Source organism: Elephantulus edwardii, unplaced genomic scaffold, assembly GCF_000299155.1.
Source record: "Elephantulus edwardii isolate Elephantulus edwardi_28Jun2011 unplaced genomic scaffold, EleEdw1.0 scaffold00017, whole genome shotgun sequence".
In the NCBI taxonomy this organism is placed as follows: Eukaryota; Metazoa; Chordata; class Mammalia; order Macroscelidea; family Macroscelididae; genus Elephantulus; species Elephantulus edwardii.
Window position 1 is genome coordinate 12,369,578 of NW_006399767.1, and position 11,518 is coordinate 12,381,095.

General features: G+C 39.5%; 1 protein-coding gene across 1 annotated transcript in view; it reads right to left on the reverse strand.

Annotated features, from left to right (window-relative positions):
• The window catches only part of CDC5L (cell division cycle 5-like), a 61,141-nt gene extending 49,861 nt beyond the window's left edge, over positions 1-11,280 (reverse strand). Inside the window, exons 1-4 of the mRNA XM_006882132.1 lie at positions 11,191-11,280; positions 5,445-5,548; positions 3,602-3,763; positions 2,466-2,593 (exon numbers count right to left, since the gene is read on the reverse strand). Coding sequence (XP_006882194.1) covers positions 2,466-2,593; positions 3,602-3,763; positions 5,445-5,548; positions 11,191-11,235 — 439 coding nt within the window. The 5' untranslated portion in view covers positions 11,236-11,280. The remainder of the gene's footprint in view (positions 1-2,465; positions 2,594-3,601; positions 3,764-5,444; positions 5,549-11,190) is intronic.
• Between the last annotated feature and the right edge of the window lie 238 nt (positions 11,281-11,518).

Sequence of the window (11,518 nt, forward strand, 5' to 3'; positions counted from 1 at the left end):
AGAATAGAAAGGTGGCTGCGACTGGATAGAACTTAAGTTTCTTTTACTGTCCCAGACCAGTTATACTCTCACCACAAGCACCTACTCTAGGATAGCTCTCTCAAAAGAGAGCTAGTCATGCTCTCTTGTGTAACTCATTTACTCTCCCTGTATATGTCTCATCAGCTACAAAATGGTTATTAACAATCCTTACTTTATAGGGCTACTGAGAAGAACCAAGTAAAATTACATCTTAATTTAAATACTGATAATAAATAAATACATATTTGAAAGCAAGACAGGCAATCTCCTCCCATGTGATTAATTGCCTCTGAAAACCCACTGGAGGTTAAACTATGAGTAAGTTCCAAGTCGACAGTACACAACAATAACACACATACATATTAAGTACATGGCAAGTACGCTGTAAGATCTTTCATTATCATCAATTAAATTGTACAATAGAAATTACAAAATACTATAACTACTAATTAGCTATGAGGGAATTGTTAATATGCATTAAAACACATCTTTCTCCTCAAAACTATGTGTCTTTTTGGGAAAAAGTATTTGGTAATGACATGTCAGATAAGGGACTTATATCTAGAATTTATAAAATACTTGAGCACCACAAGATAAAGGTGAATAATCCAATAGAAAAATGGGCACAGGATATGAACAGACACTTCACCAAAGAAGACATTCAGATGGCCAACAAGCACATGAAGAAATGTTCAGAATCCCTAGCTCTAAGAGAGATGCAAATCAAAACAACTATGAGATATCATCTCACCCCAGTCAGAATAGCAAAATTTAACAGAACAGAAAGCAACAAATGCTGGCGAGGCTGTGGAGAGACTGGAACCCTTATTCACTGTTGGTGGGAGTGTAAAATGGTGCAACCACTGTGGAAGGCGGTATGGCGCTTTCTCAAAAAGTTGCAAATAGAGATATCATTTGACCCAGCAATTCCACTACTGGGAATATATCCCAAAGAGACCATAACTGACACCCAAGCAGATATATGCACACCCATGTTTATCGTGGCTCTGTTCACAATAGCAAGGAGTTGGAAACAACCCAGGTGGCCATCAACAAACAAATGGATAGAGAAGGTGTGGTATATTCACACAATGGAATACTATGCTGCATTGAAAAACAAGGAACTTATGCCATATTATTCAAAATGGGTGAGCCTGGAGGACATTATGCTGAGTGAAATATCTCAGTCACAAAAGGACATGGTGCATGGTGCCACTGTTGTAAAATGGGATTGATATCAGGGTTGGGGTAAGACAGAAAAACTGGATAAATTGTGTATACTGCACTGAAACAGATGAGTGAATAATTTAAAAGCGATGTATGATAGGGTATTACAGTTATCACAAAAGTCCACAATTAAGGTTGCATAGTGGAATGTACTTGGGGCGGTGGGAGGGGTGCGGGGGGACTGTGTACCAGGGAAGGAGTGTTTCTTTTACTTCTGAAAGAGAGGAGTGAACTGGGGTGGGGGGGAGGGCTGGGCAGGGAGAGAAGTGCAGCAATGAATGAATGGAAATCCAAAATCTCTGTAAATGCTCATTAATATTAAAAAAAAACAACTATGTGTCTTCTGCAGTATATTTCTCATGCTCTCTAGAGTAGAATTATAAACATAATTACTGTTACCTCTGGCCAATTCTCATACAAGGCTGAAGAGATGCTGAAATTATGAGTACTATTTTAAAGAATTCAAATTCAAGGATAGCCTTACAGACTTTCAGACCCATTTATCTCCAGGAGAGGGCTAGTAATTGTATGTACCCCATGACACAACCATACTGGCACAAGCTAGCCAAGAGTCCACATTTGGAAATCACTACCTTTAAACTTTTATATTTAAAAAGTCCACAAACACTGAGTGTGTGTCACAACCTTCTGAGGTAAAGTAGATATTATCCTTCTTCTGGGAGGTAGAGAAAAAATCAAAGAGGACTACAAGATGTCTAAGGATAAATAGCTAATGAGTGGCAGACATGGTTCTAAAATCCAGTTCCTCTCATTCTTGATCCAGTGCCTCACAGTCATCATAAAATTTCTATCACAGTCTTGTGGTACTGTCATTCTCACAGATTAAATGACCTGCCCAAAGTTAAAGAGATAGTGAGAACACTAGGATCCAATATCCTGTTGTTTACCTGTGAAATGGGAATTAGGATATGGGATTAAGGCCTAACATCTAGCCACAAGGAAACCCCTAATAGTAGAGCTTAACTAATTAAATGAATTGAGAAAACAGATTATACAGAGGCACTGGTCAAAAATAATCAACTACTGCATAATAAAAAAGAAAAGAGGGATACCTGGAAAAAGACTTAGAATCATAGCTGCTGACAAGATCAGGATTTTTAAGAGAGGTTTAGAAACAAACTAAGAAAGTTTTTTAAAAAAGGCCTGGTAAGTTTAACATTACCACAGAAATATATCCCTCACAAGCACCCGATTACCTTCATCCATATCAATTGGGTCGGGCCTTGCTGGTTTTGTCTCTGGATTTGGATCTATTTCTCCAGGTTTAAGTTTTCGTGGGTCATCTGTTGTTTCCTCTTCATTGTCTCTTTGGGCTGCTTTATCCCTAGGAAAACAGAGTCCAGAGGAGTCAAGTTATACTATAACATGATTTAGTCTAATAAAAACAAGGTTTCCTAGGTCACTCTTCTCTTTAAAAACCCAATACAAAAAAAAAAACCACCCCAAACCCAATACCAAGGGCAGGTATCAAGCATTCCTACCACTGTTTCATCTCGGAGAGAAGATGGCATCAAAATTCTCCCTAGTTTCACTATTCTTTCCATTCCTTATGAAATCAGATCCTAGTAGTCCCTGAATCATAAATTCAGTAAAGCCAAACAAATGTTTACATTCTTAGTAAAATACCAAAATGTTCCAAGTTAACTCTCAGCAATGTGAATGTCTTCAATTTTTATTTTCATTTTCACTATCTTGGCCCCAGATTTTCTGTGATAAATATGCATACATTTCTTTCATTAGTCTCTTATAAAGTACCTAACAGAAGACTAAACAGTATTTTCAATTGCTTCACGTGCAAGGGAAAGATAAAATATATAAGGAAGACTGAAAACTTAGTACATTAAGTTGTGCTACAATACTAGCAAACAACAGTGAATATACCATTAACCATCAAAACAAATAGATCTGTCTTAATGAAGCACAGCCAGAAGGCTCCTTAGAAATGAGGATGACAAGACTTCATGCCCTTTACTCTGGACATATTATCAAGGTGTCGTCATCCCTGAAGGAGGACATCGTGCTTTGTAAACCAAGGGTCATCATAAAAGTGGAAGCCCTAAACCAGCCAGACCACTCTAGTAACTGTAACAACAAGCTGAAACACAGCAGTGATTGTGAGGACAGTGCCCTGTTCTGTTGTACAGATAGTTGCTATGAATTGGTACCCACTCAACAACATCACCACCATATAGCTGAGTATATCATCCAATAACGTGAGCACCTTTATTTAGCTCTGTAATTAAATGTTTAAAGAAATGCAACACTAAAGGTTCATTCAGTCTCCTTCAAATGACGCATATATATTTTCATACTGATTTTGGGATTCACTTACAGAAGAAACTCATAGTGTTCCAAACACTGAGCAGCTGTTCTTCCAATGATTGGCGCAATGGTTCTCCACTGAGTTGGCATCAACTTAGCCAAGTGCAAGAGTTTTTCTTCTTCTTCCCTCGACCATTCTGTTTTCTTAATGCTTGGATCCAGCCATTCATACCTATTAAAAAGTTATCAATTTATCCATTAACCAATCACCCAGCACAAATCCTATTCACATATTAGAATATACTAACTTCTGATGTTAAAAAAAACAAATACTAACACTCATTTTCTCAATTAGGAGGGCTGTTCTTTTTACAAAAGAATATTCACTGGTTAAAATGCCTCTACTAAGTAATCCTTATCTCTCCAAATTTTTACTGTATTTCAATTATGTAAGATTAACACTGGGGTAATCGGGATGGGTGTGTCAGAGGCAGCACGATTGGCACAGGATAGAGCAGGGTTTAGGGCTGTTGTACACAGGGTTGCTATGAGTCGAAAGCGACTCGACAGCACATAACAACAACAACAACAAGATTAACACAACTTCAAAAAAGGCAGCTTCACTGAAACTTGAGCCCATGCCTTCATCCTCAACAATAATTATTTTATTTTATACTTTATCAGAGATTTTTAAATTATTTGGAAATAAGACATCATTTATTTTAGTGTTTCAGGTTTTCATAGCACTATGTCATTCTCTGAGTCATTCTCATAACATCTTCACTTTTTAAGCATTTAACTTAAGACTCTTTATAAGAGTTACAAGGTCAAAGCATCCTTTTCCTACTTTTTAAGGCAAATATAAGATTTTCTTGTATTTATCGCATATTTTTAAAGTAAAATTACTATATCATTCTGTCTTTCCTAATGCCTCACCCACACATCTTTCCTTTCCAGTCTACTTAGCTGGATGAGGAACTGGCATCAGGATATAATCCTACCAAAAATTAGGAAAGAGTTTAACTCTATGAGAAAAGTAAAAATTAACACTACTTCTGGTAGAGTACCACCTTCCTCTTTTTGGTTCCAATCTCTATATTTTGATCCTTTCCTATGTGCAGGTGCCCAAGAAATTAACTCATTCCTTATAATCCAAAATATGCTCCTAGGACCATACAGTTAAGACTGGCCATATCACTGACAGCAAGAACACATGTACCTCCTGCTGTGTGACTTAAAAGAGGAAGTAAAGATGTAGTGTTGGCTCATGTTTATGAGATGTACAATATTTCAACTACTCCATGAGGGAACTCAACTATTCTCAACTCTCAAGGCCACTGAGTCAGAACAGACTCATAGCTGACCCTCCAATGAGTTTTCAGAGGCTGTAAACTGGATGGGAGGAGACTGCGCATCTTTCTCTCAAGGAGCAAATGGCAGATTCCTATCACCTACTGTGGGGTTGGCAGCATAACTTCCTACCAAACTAGGTCACCAGAGCTCAAAAAATAAAAATCAACCATTATGGGAATCAACCATCCATCTAGGAAAATAAATTCTAAGCAATCAATTTACAAACTATGAAACAATCTATTTCTAAGCTGGGACTCAGGCCCTAAAAGGAGATGCAATGTGGAGATGCAATATTTTTCAAAGCACTCTCAAGTATTATTATCCCCACTTGGAAGAAGAGCAGAAAAAGAGGATAAAATATTACTTAGAAAAAATTATTTCCCTAAGATCATAAGGGAAATAAGTGATAGTCTAAAATTAAAATTCCCAATACTGTCCACAATTTCTGCTTTATCATAACCACTGCTTTCTTTGATAATGCTCACAGAACTGTTATTTTTTTTTCTTATTCATCATAATTAAAGTCATGTTCTGTTTTCCATTCATTAACTGGTACATACCATCTGGCTTTGCACTGTTTTGCTGATTTTCTATGAAGGAGTGAAGCAATCCGAGACCACTGGTTTTTCCCATATTTCATTACCGCTGCTTTGAGAATTTCATCCTAAAAGAAATGTCAAAGAAAATGCACATTTAATCATGAAACTACAAATGAGAAAAGGCAAAATTTAAACTTTTGTTTGGTTTTTTTTTTCCTTAAGAATACTTTTGGTTTTAAAATGTTTTAAAAGTTTAAAAATATCATTGGTTTTCAGAATGTTTTAAGAATAGAACCATGAATGACAGTCACAAAGCTTTCTAGAAAGTATCTCTATTTACAGTTCTCTGAAACATGTTGATAAATTTTATAATTTTTATATGCCTAATGTATGAATTATCAAAATTATAATCTCACCCTAAGAAACAAAAGCTTCATACTGAAAGATTTAAACTTCCATATTTACAGGAATAGTTGACCTTTTTTTTTTTTAATTTTATTATTTTGTGTGCCTGTACCGTCAAATCAGATCTGACTGGTACAGGAAGATATTGCGCGTCCTTCTCCAGCAGAGCATCTGGTGGATTCGAACCGTGTTCCTCTGGGATTGCAGTGCAGCTTCTTGCCACTAGGCCACCAGAGCTCCCCCTGACCTTTTTTTTTAACATTAGACGGTCATTTGGTAAAATTCTTAAAGAACTGTTAATGATTTATGATCTTATGTATGCTTGCTTATGCAGTATTCCAATGTGGCGTACTCTCTACTTTCTAAAAGTTGTATCACGTGTGTAACATTTTAGTTTGATAGGTTTGTTTTTTTCAAAAACCAGAATTAAATATCCCCTTTTAAAAAGTTGCAATAATAGCTTTATATATATTTGTAAACTATTGATATCCCAGTCTTTGATTTTTAAAATTCTGACCTCACTATTGTTTAAAGGTAAATTTATATAGCACATGAAACATCAAGTTTTAATCAAGCTTAAAAGGAAAGCTTTCCATTTTAAGATTTAAGGCTTCACAGTATAAAACCTTGCATTTAACCAGATAGGACACAATCTTACCCTGAAAGAAGCCAGGTGGAACTATTTATCTTTCAGTTTTTGACACTCATTTAAAAACAAGCCTTACTACATTATTAACATGGAATACTGTGAAATATACTCTCTTTAGGAGAAAATGGAACACACACTCAAAAAGATACCACTAGGTAAATGGAAATGACTGACCTGTAGGATTTTTTTAAAACCTTAATATTTGGTCATCTTTAATTTTATTTTTACATTTCCAGCAGTAACATTTAATTTTGAGGTTATCAAGCTAGGATAAAGTTTTATAACTTAGTAATCTTGGATTCTGAGTCATTATAAAATGAAAGTAGAAATGTGAAGAATACTTGGAAATTAATTTTCATCTGTCATGTCTAATTCATCCTCATCCTCCTCATCCACTTGTTGATCCTTTTTCAGTCGGTAGGTGGAGGATACCTGTCCGGTTCCAGGTACACACTTGGCTGACAGAGATTTCTCAAGAGGTGACTTTGAATTTGCTCTTACAATATCTAAACGAGATGAATAATCTGGTGGATACACTGTGTTTTGGAAATCCTCTAAATCTTCTTCCTCGTCAATCTTTTGTATATTTTGGAAGGCAGCAGTGTAGACTTCTAAAGCTTTGCCGTGAAATAACATTTCAATAGTGATAAATTCTGAAAATATACTCTTTATGTCTTTTATTTTCTGTTTTTCAAAGTTGTCAATTGTTTCCTCCAGGTGACGTGTTGTTCGGGTAGCATCCATTATAGCTCTCTGTAATTCTGTTTCAGCCTGTGAAATAACATGTCGGTCAGATGGGTTTCGCTGACGTGTCCTTTCTAACTGGGTTAACTGCTTAGCTCCTCGATTCCTTGCTGTTAATGTGGCTTTGAGGTCATCCCGTTTCATTTTTACAATGGTTCCGTAAGCTTTCAAAGGTTCAACTACTTTGGCTTCAAGTCTTTCAACCTCTGCTTGTCGATAATCCTGAAGTTTGGCAAACTCATCAGCAAAGTTTTTCAAGTCCTGTCTTAATTGGGGGGGTCTCTGTCGAGGCATACGAGTTGATTTCATTCACCAGCAGGTCCGCTTTGTCTCGCAGTCTGGCAGTTTTGCGCACTTACGCAGCAAAGATTTGGCACAGCTCTCCAAAATGCTTCTCCACATTCGTGACAGCATCTTGCAGTTGCCTGGTTTGAGAGTCCCGGTTCTCCAGATTCCTCATCATCTTGCCTCACGCTGGGCCGCGGACCCTGGGCGGGACCCAACGGCAGGGCTCCAAGGCGCCCAGGCGCGCAAAATTTAAACTTTTGAAAGACTACAGAAAAAACTCATGTACAAGAAAGATACATACATGCACATCCGTTTTGCGCTTAAAAATAAAAACACCTTTTTTACTATAATGACCAATTTTAAGCCAGGATCAGCATTAATCATAAGATCATCGTGCCCTCCCTCACACTCATTCTCTACTCTCCTATAAACTGGGAGTGGCAATAATCCAATCTGAGAAATTTGGCTTCAAAAAGTTACTATCCTCTAAAGTACAGATGTTATTATCTTCAAAACTGTATAGCTCATTCATGGATTCATTCACTCAAAAGACATTTCTAAAATGCTAACTTTGTACTGGCCTATATAACTTAAGAAAAAAACTAACTAGACTTCAGATTGCGTATCAATGAAAGAGTTTTCCTTTTAAGGAAGAGTGAATGGGGGGAGGGGGTGGGCAGGGAGAAAAATGCAAAAATGAATGACTGGAAACCCTAAGTCTCTGTAAACTTTCACTAAAAAGAATTATTTTTAAAAAAGGAAAACACACACACACAAAAAAAAAAGAACTAGACTTCCTAGTTCTCAAGCAAATCAGCCTCTCATGAACTCACTTATTCAAATTCAGGCTTCCTATCTCCTGCTCATACATGACATTTCCTCTTCAAGCCCTTAACCCTCATTATGACTCAAGAATCCATACCTCAGTTCTCTTTCTGTTGTTGTTGTTGTTATGTGCCGTCTGGTCACCCAGGACTCATAGCGACCCTGTGTATAACAGCTCTGAAGCCTGACCTGTCTGAGCCAGTCTCATTGGCTCTGACACACCCCTATCCCTATTCCCCCAGTTACTCCATCAATCCATCTCATCTGGGGTCTTCCTCTCCTGCACTGTCCCTTCCACCCTTACAAACATGAAGTCCTTTTTCTTTAAGTACTGGTCCCTCGTGGCCACATGCAAAAAAGTATGTGAGACAGAGCTTCAAAATCCAAGCTTCCAAGGAGAAACAGTTTCATCCTCTCCAAAACAGATCTATTTGTTTTCTTGGCAGTCCACAGTATGTTCAAGACTCTTCTTCAGCACAACTCAGGTCTACTCTAAGCAATATTTCTCCTCTATCCTGCCAGTCAGCTCTCTCTCCAACTTCCCTAGGCTCTCAGATACCACCTCAACAGGATACCCAGGATGTGGACTTAACCAATCCTAGGGTAGCCTGACAAGCTAAGTCAGAAGCTACAGAAATGATGAAATACTACAGAAATGAATGAATGCACTTGGGTCCTTTTACTTTTAGGCTTTTTCCTACATCAGATCTGAGCTACCTACCTACTTATGTTTAAGCTACCCCTCTGGTGCTCCTTCTTCAACATCAAAATGACAGCATCCTTCTATGGACATATTATCAGGACTGTTACTTGATTTTATAAATCTCTCTCCCATTAGTTATGTCTTTAATTTTAATAACCTAGTTTTTTCAGTGAGGCAGGCTTTTCACAGCCTTCATTTGGAACTTTGTTGCAATACTGCTGCACTTATGTATGTCTTCAACTTCACTCATTTGTCCCTTCCTGATTGGTGAGGTTACAAAGACTAAGTCACTATGCAAAACAACCTGTGAGTGCATAACTGTCAAAACACTGCGAATTATGGTCCAGCCAACTTGGCCTTAACCTTAACTATCACTGCCAGTGTTACCCTGGCCTAGTACATAAGCGTATATAACTGACAGACGTACACCATTATAAGGAGCAAAATGGTACTTTTTTTACTGTTGTCAAAAATTTATGTCAAATGACAAGAAAATTAATAAGCAAGGAGGCTATTCCTTGGAAAGGTGACAAGTTAGTGCATGAGAGAAAGACTTCCAACCAGATGACTGCAGCAAAGGGCTCAAGTGTTTCAGAGATGGTGAGGAAGGCACAGGATAGGTCAGCACTCAGATCTGATGTTCAGAAGGTCACTATGAGTCATACTTGACAGCACCTAACAACAACAATAACAAATAGATATACAGATATATAGATAGATAGATAGATAGATAGATAGATAGATAGATAGATAGATAGATACAGCAGTTATCTATCACATACAGAGCTGCCATGGGCCTGAATCAATCCCACAACTTCACTCTGCAAATGTGTACTGCAACCTACTTCATGATGGTTACTAGTCTAATCCTAAGGACAGTAAAGCCCGGTCCTTGTCTTCCTGCAGTGTTATCTGTCAGACTCGATGCATTCCAAATGTATTAACTCATTCAGTCCTCAAGATGTGGGTACTGTTACGTTCCCCTCAAGTGTCACAGAACGGAACTGTCCCTCAAAGTTTCCTAGGCTGTCACCTCTACAGAAGTGGCCTACCATGTCTTTCCTGTGCAGAGGTCCTGGGTGAGAGCTCAACCCATCCATTTTCAATGAGCAGCAGAGCCCTCTACCCCACTCAGACTCCTTATATATTATTCATCAATCCTGAGAGACAAGGAAAGTGAGTGGGCCTCAGAAAGAGTTAAGAGAGTCTCCCAGTATCACAGAGAAGTGGTATGTTTGCCAAAAAACAAAGCAAACCAACAAATAGATTGAAGAAGTGCAGTGGAGAACTGGGGGTGGCAGGGTGTGTGTGCAACTAACTGTGGTGAGTGGGCAGAGGCTACACGAAACTTCTGAGTGGAGGTTTGAAGAACAGTCGGAAGAATGTCAAGCAGTGGGCCATTAAAAGAAGAGTACAGCATGTAAAAGAGAGAACATGCAAAGACGAGAAGTACTCGGGGAAAGAAATCAATTCAGTGCACTCTCCCATCTGCACTTATATTTTATCGTTCTGTTGTTCACAGAGAGTCGTTACTGTCCAAGGCGACGCTGCAGCGACGCTGCACCCTACAACTGGACTTTAGCTGGCCAATGCCATTATTCTCGTTCTAACTGCTCCGGACTATCTAACTTCAATACAGACTAACACGCGATTGACAGGGCAGTTAAGAGGACTGGATCGTTCTGGGGATCTGTCGCAAGATCCTTACACCTGGCACTCACGCCAGCTTCCCTTTCAGCCACGAAGTCAACGAAGAGCTAAAGTTGCGGCCACAGTCACTATTTTTATCGTCCTTCCAGAGAAAAGGGCCGGGTGCTCAGGCCCAATGAGGGAGTCCCCCAACGACCAGCACCACCACCACCGAGAGTTCCATCAGAGCGAGGCGAGGGGCGCAGGGCGCAGGGGTCGGGACTCTTAATTCAGAAACCCTTCAATGAAGGCCTAAAAAGTCCCTGACAGTAGTTCTGGCACGCTATCCGGTTGGTTTAATCACACTCCGTGAGGCGCTCAGCAAACAAGGGGACCCTGCACACGGGAAAGGTGCAAACCCCGCTGGGTATTCCCCCCCCAAGTCGCCCCGATCTGTCCGCGCGCGTGCGCAAAAGCTGCCAGGGGGAGCGGAGGGCAGCGGACGGCGGGAAAAGGAGACTAACCTCGGTGTTCCTCCACACGCCCCCTTTGATCATAATTCGAGGCATCTTGGCGGCGAAGTGTCTCGGCAAACAGCCGAGTGTTGCTTCAGCGAAGTACTAACGGCACCAAAGCCACAGGACGCAAAAGCTTCACTTCCTCCGAGCGCGACCTTCCGCTTTGAAGAGAATGCGCAAGCGTGGAGTCGCAGGTGGGGGTGGGGTGGGGAGCGGACTCGCAAGTCTCGCGAGATTCCGGGTGGATGAAAGCAAAGAACTGTCTTGTTAAAACTCTAATCCTCAGAAACTGATGGAAAACCTTCAAGCCATTCGGGATGGAACGCGGCGCGCG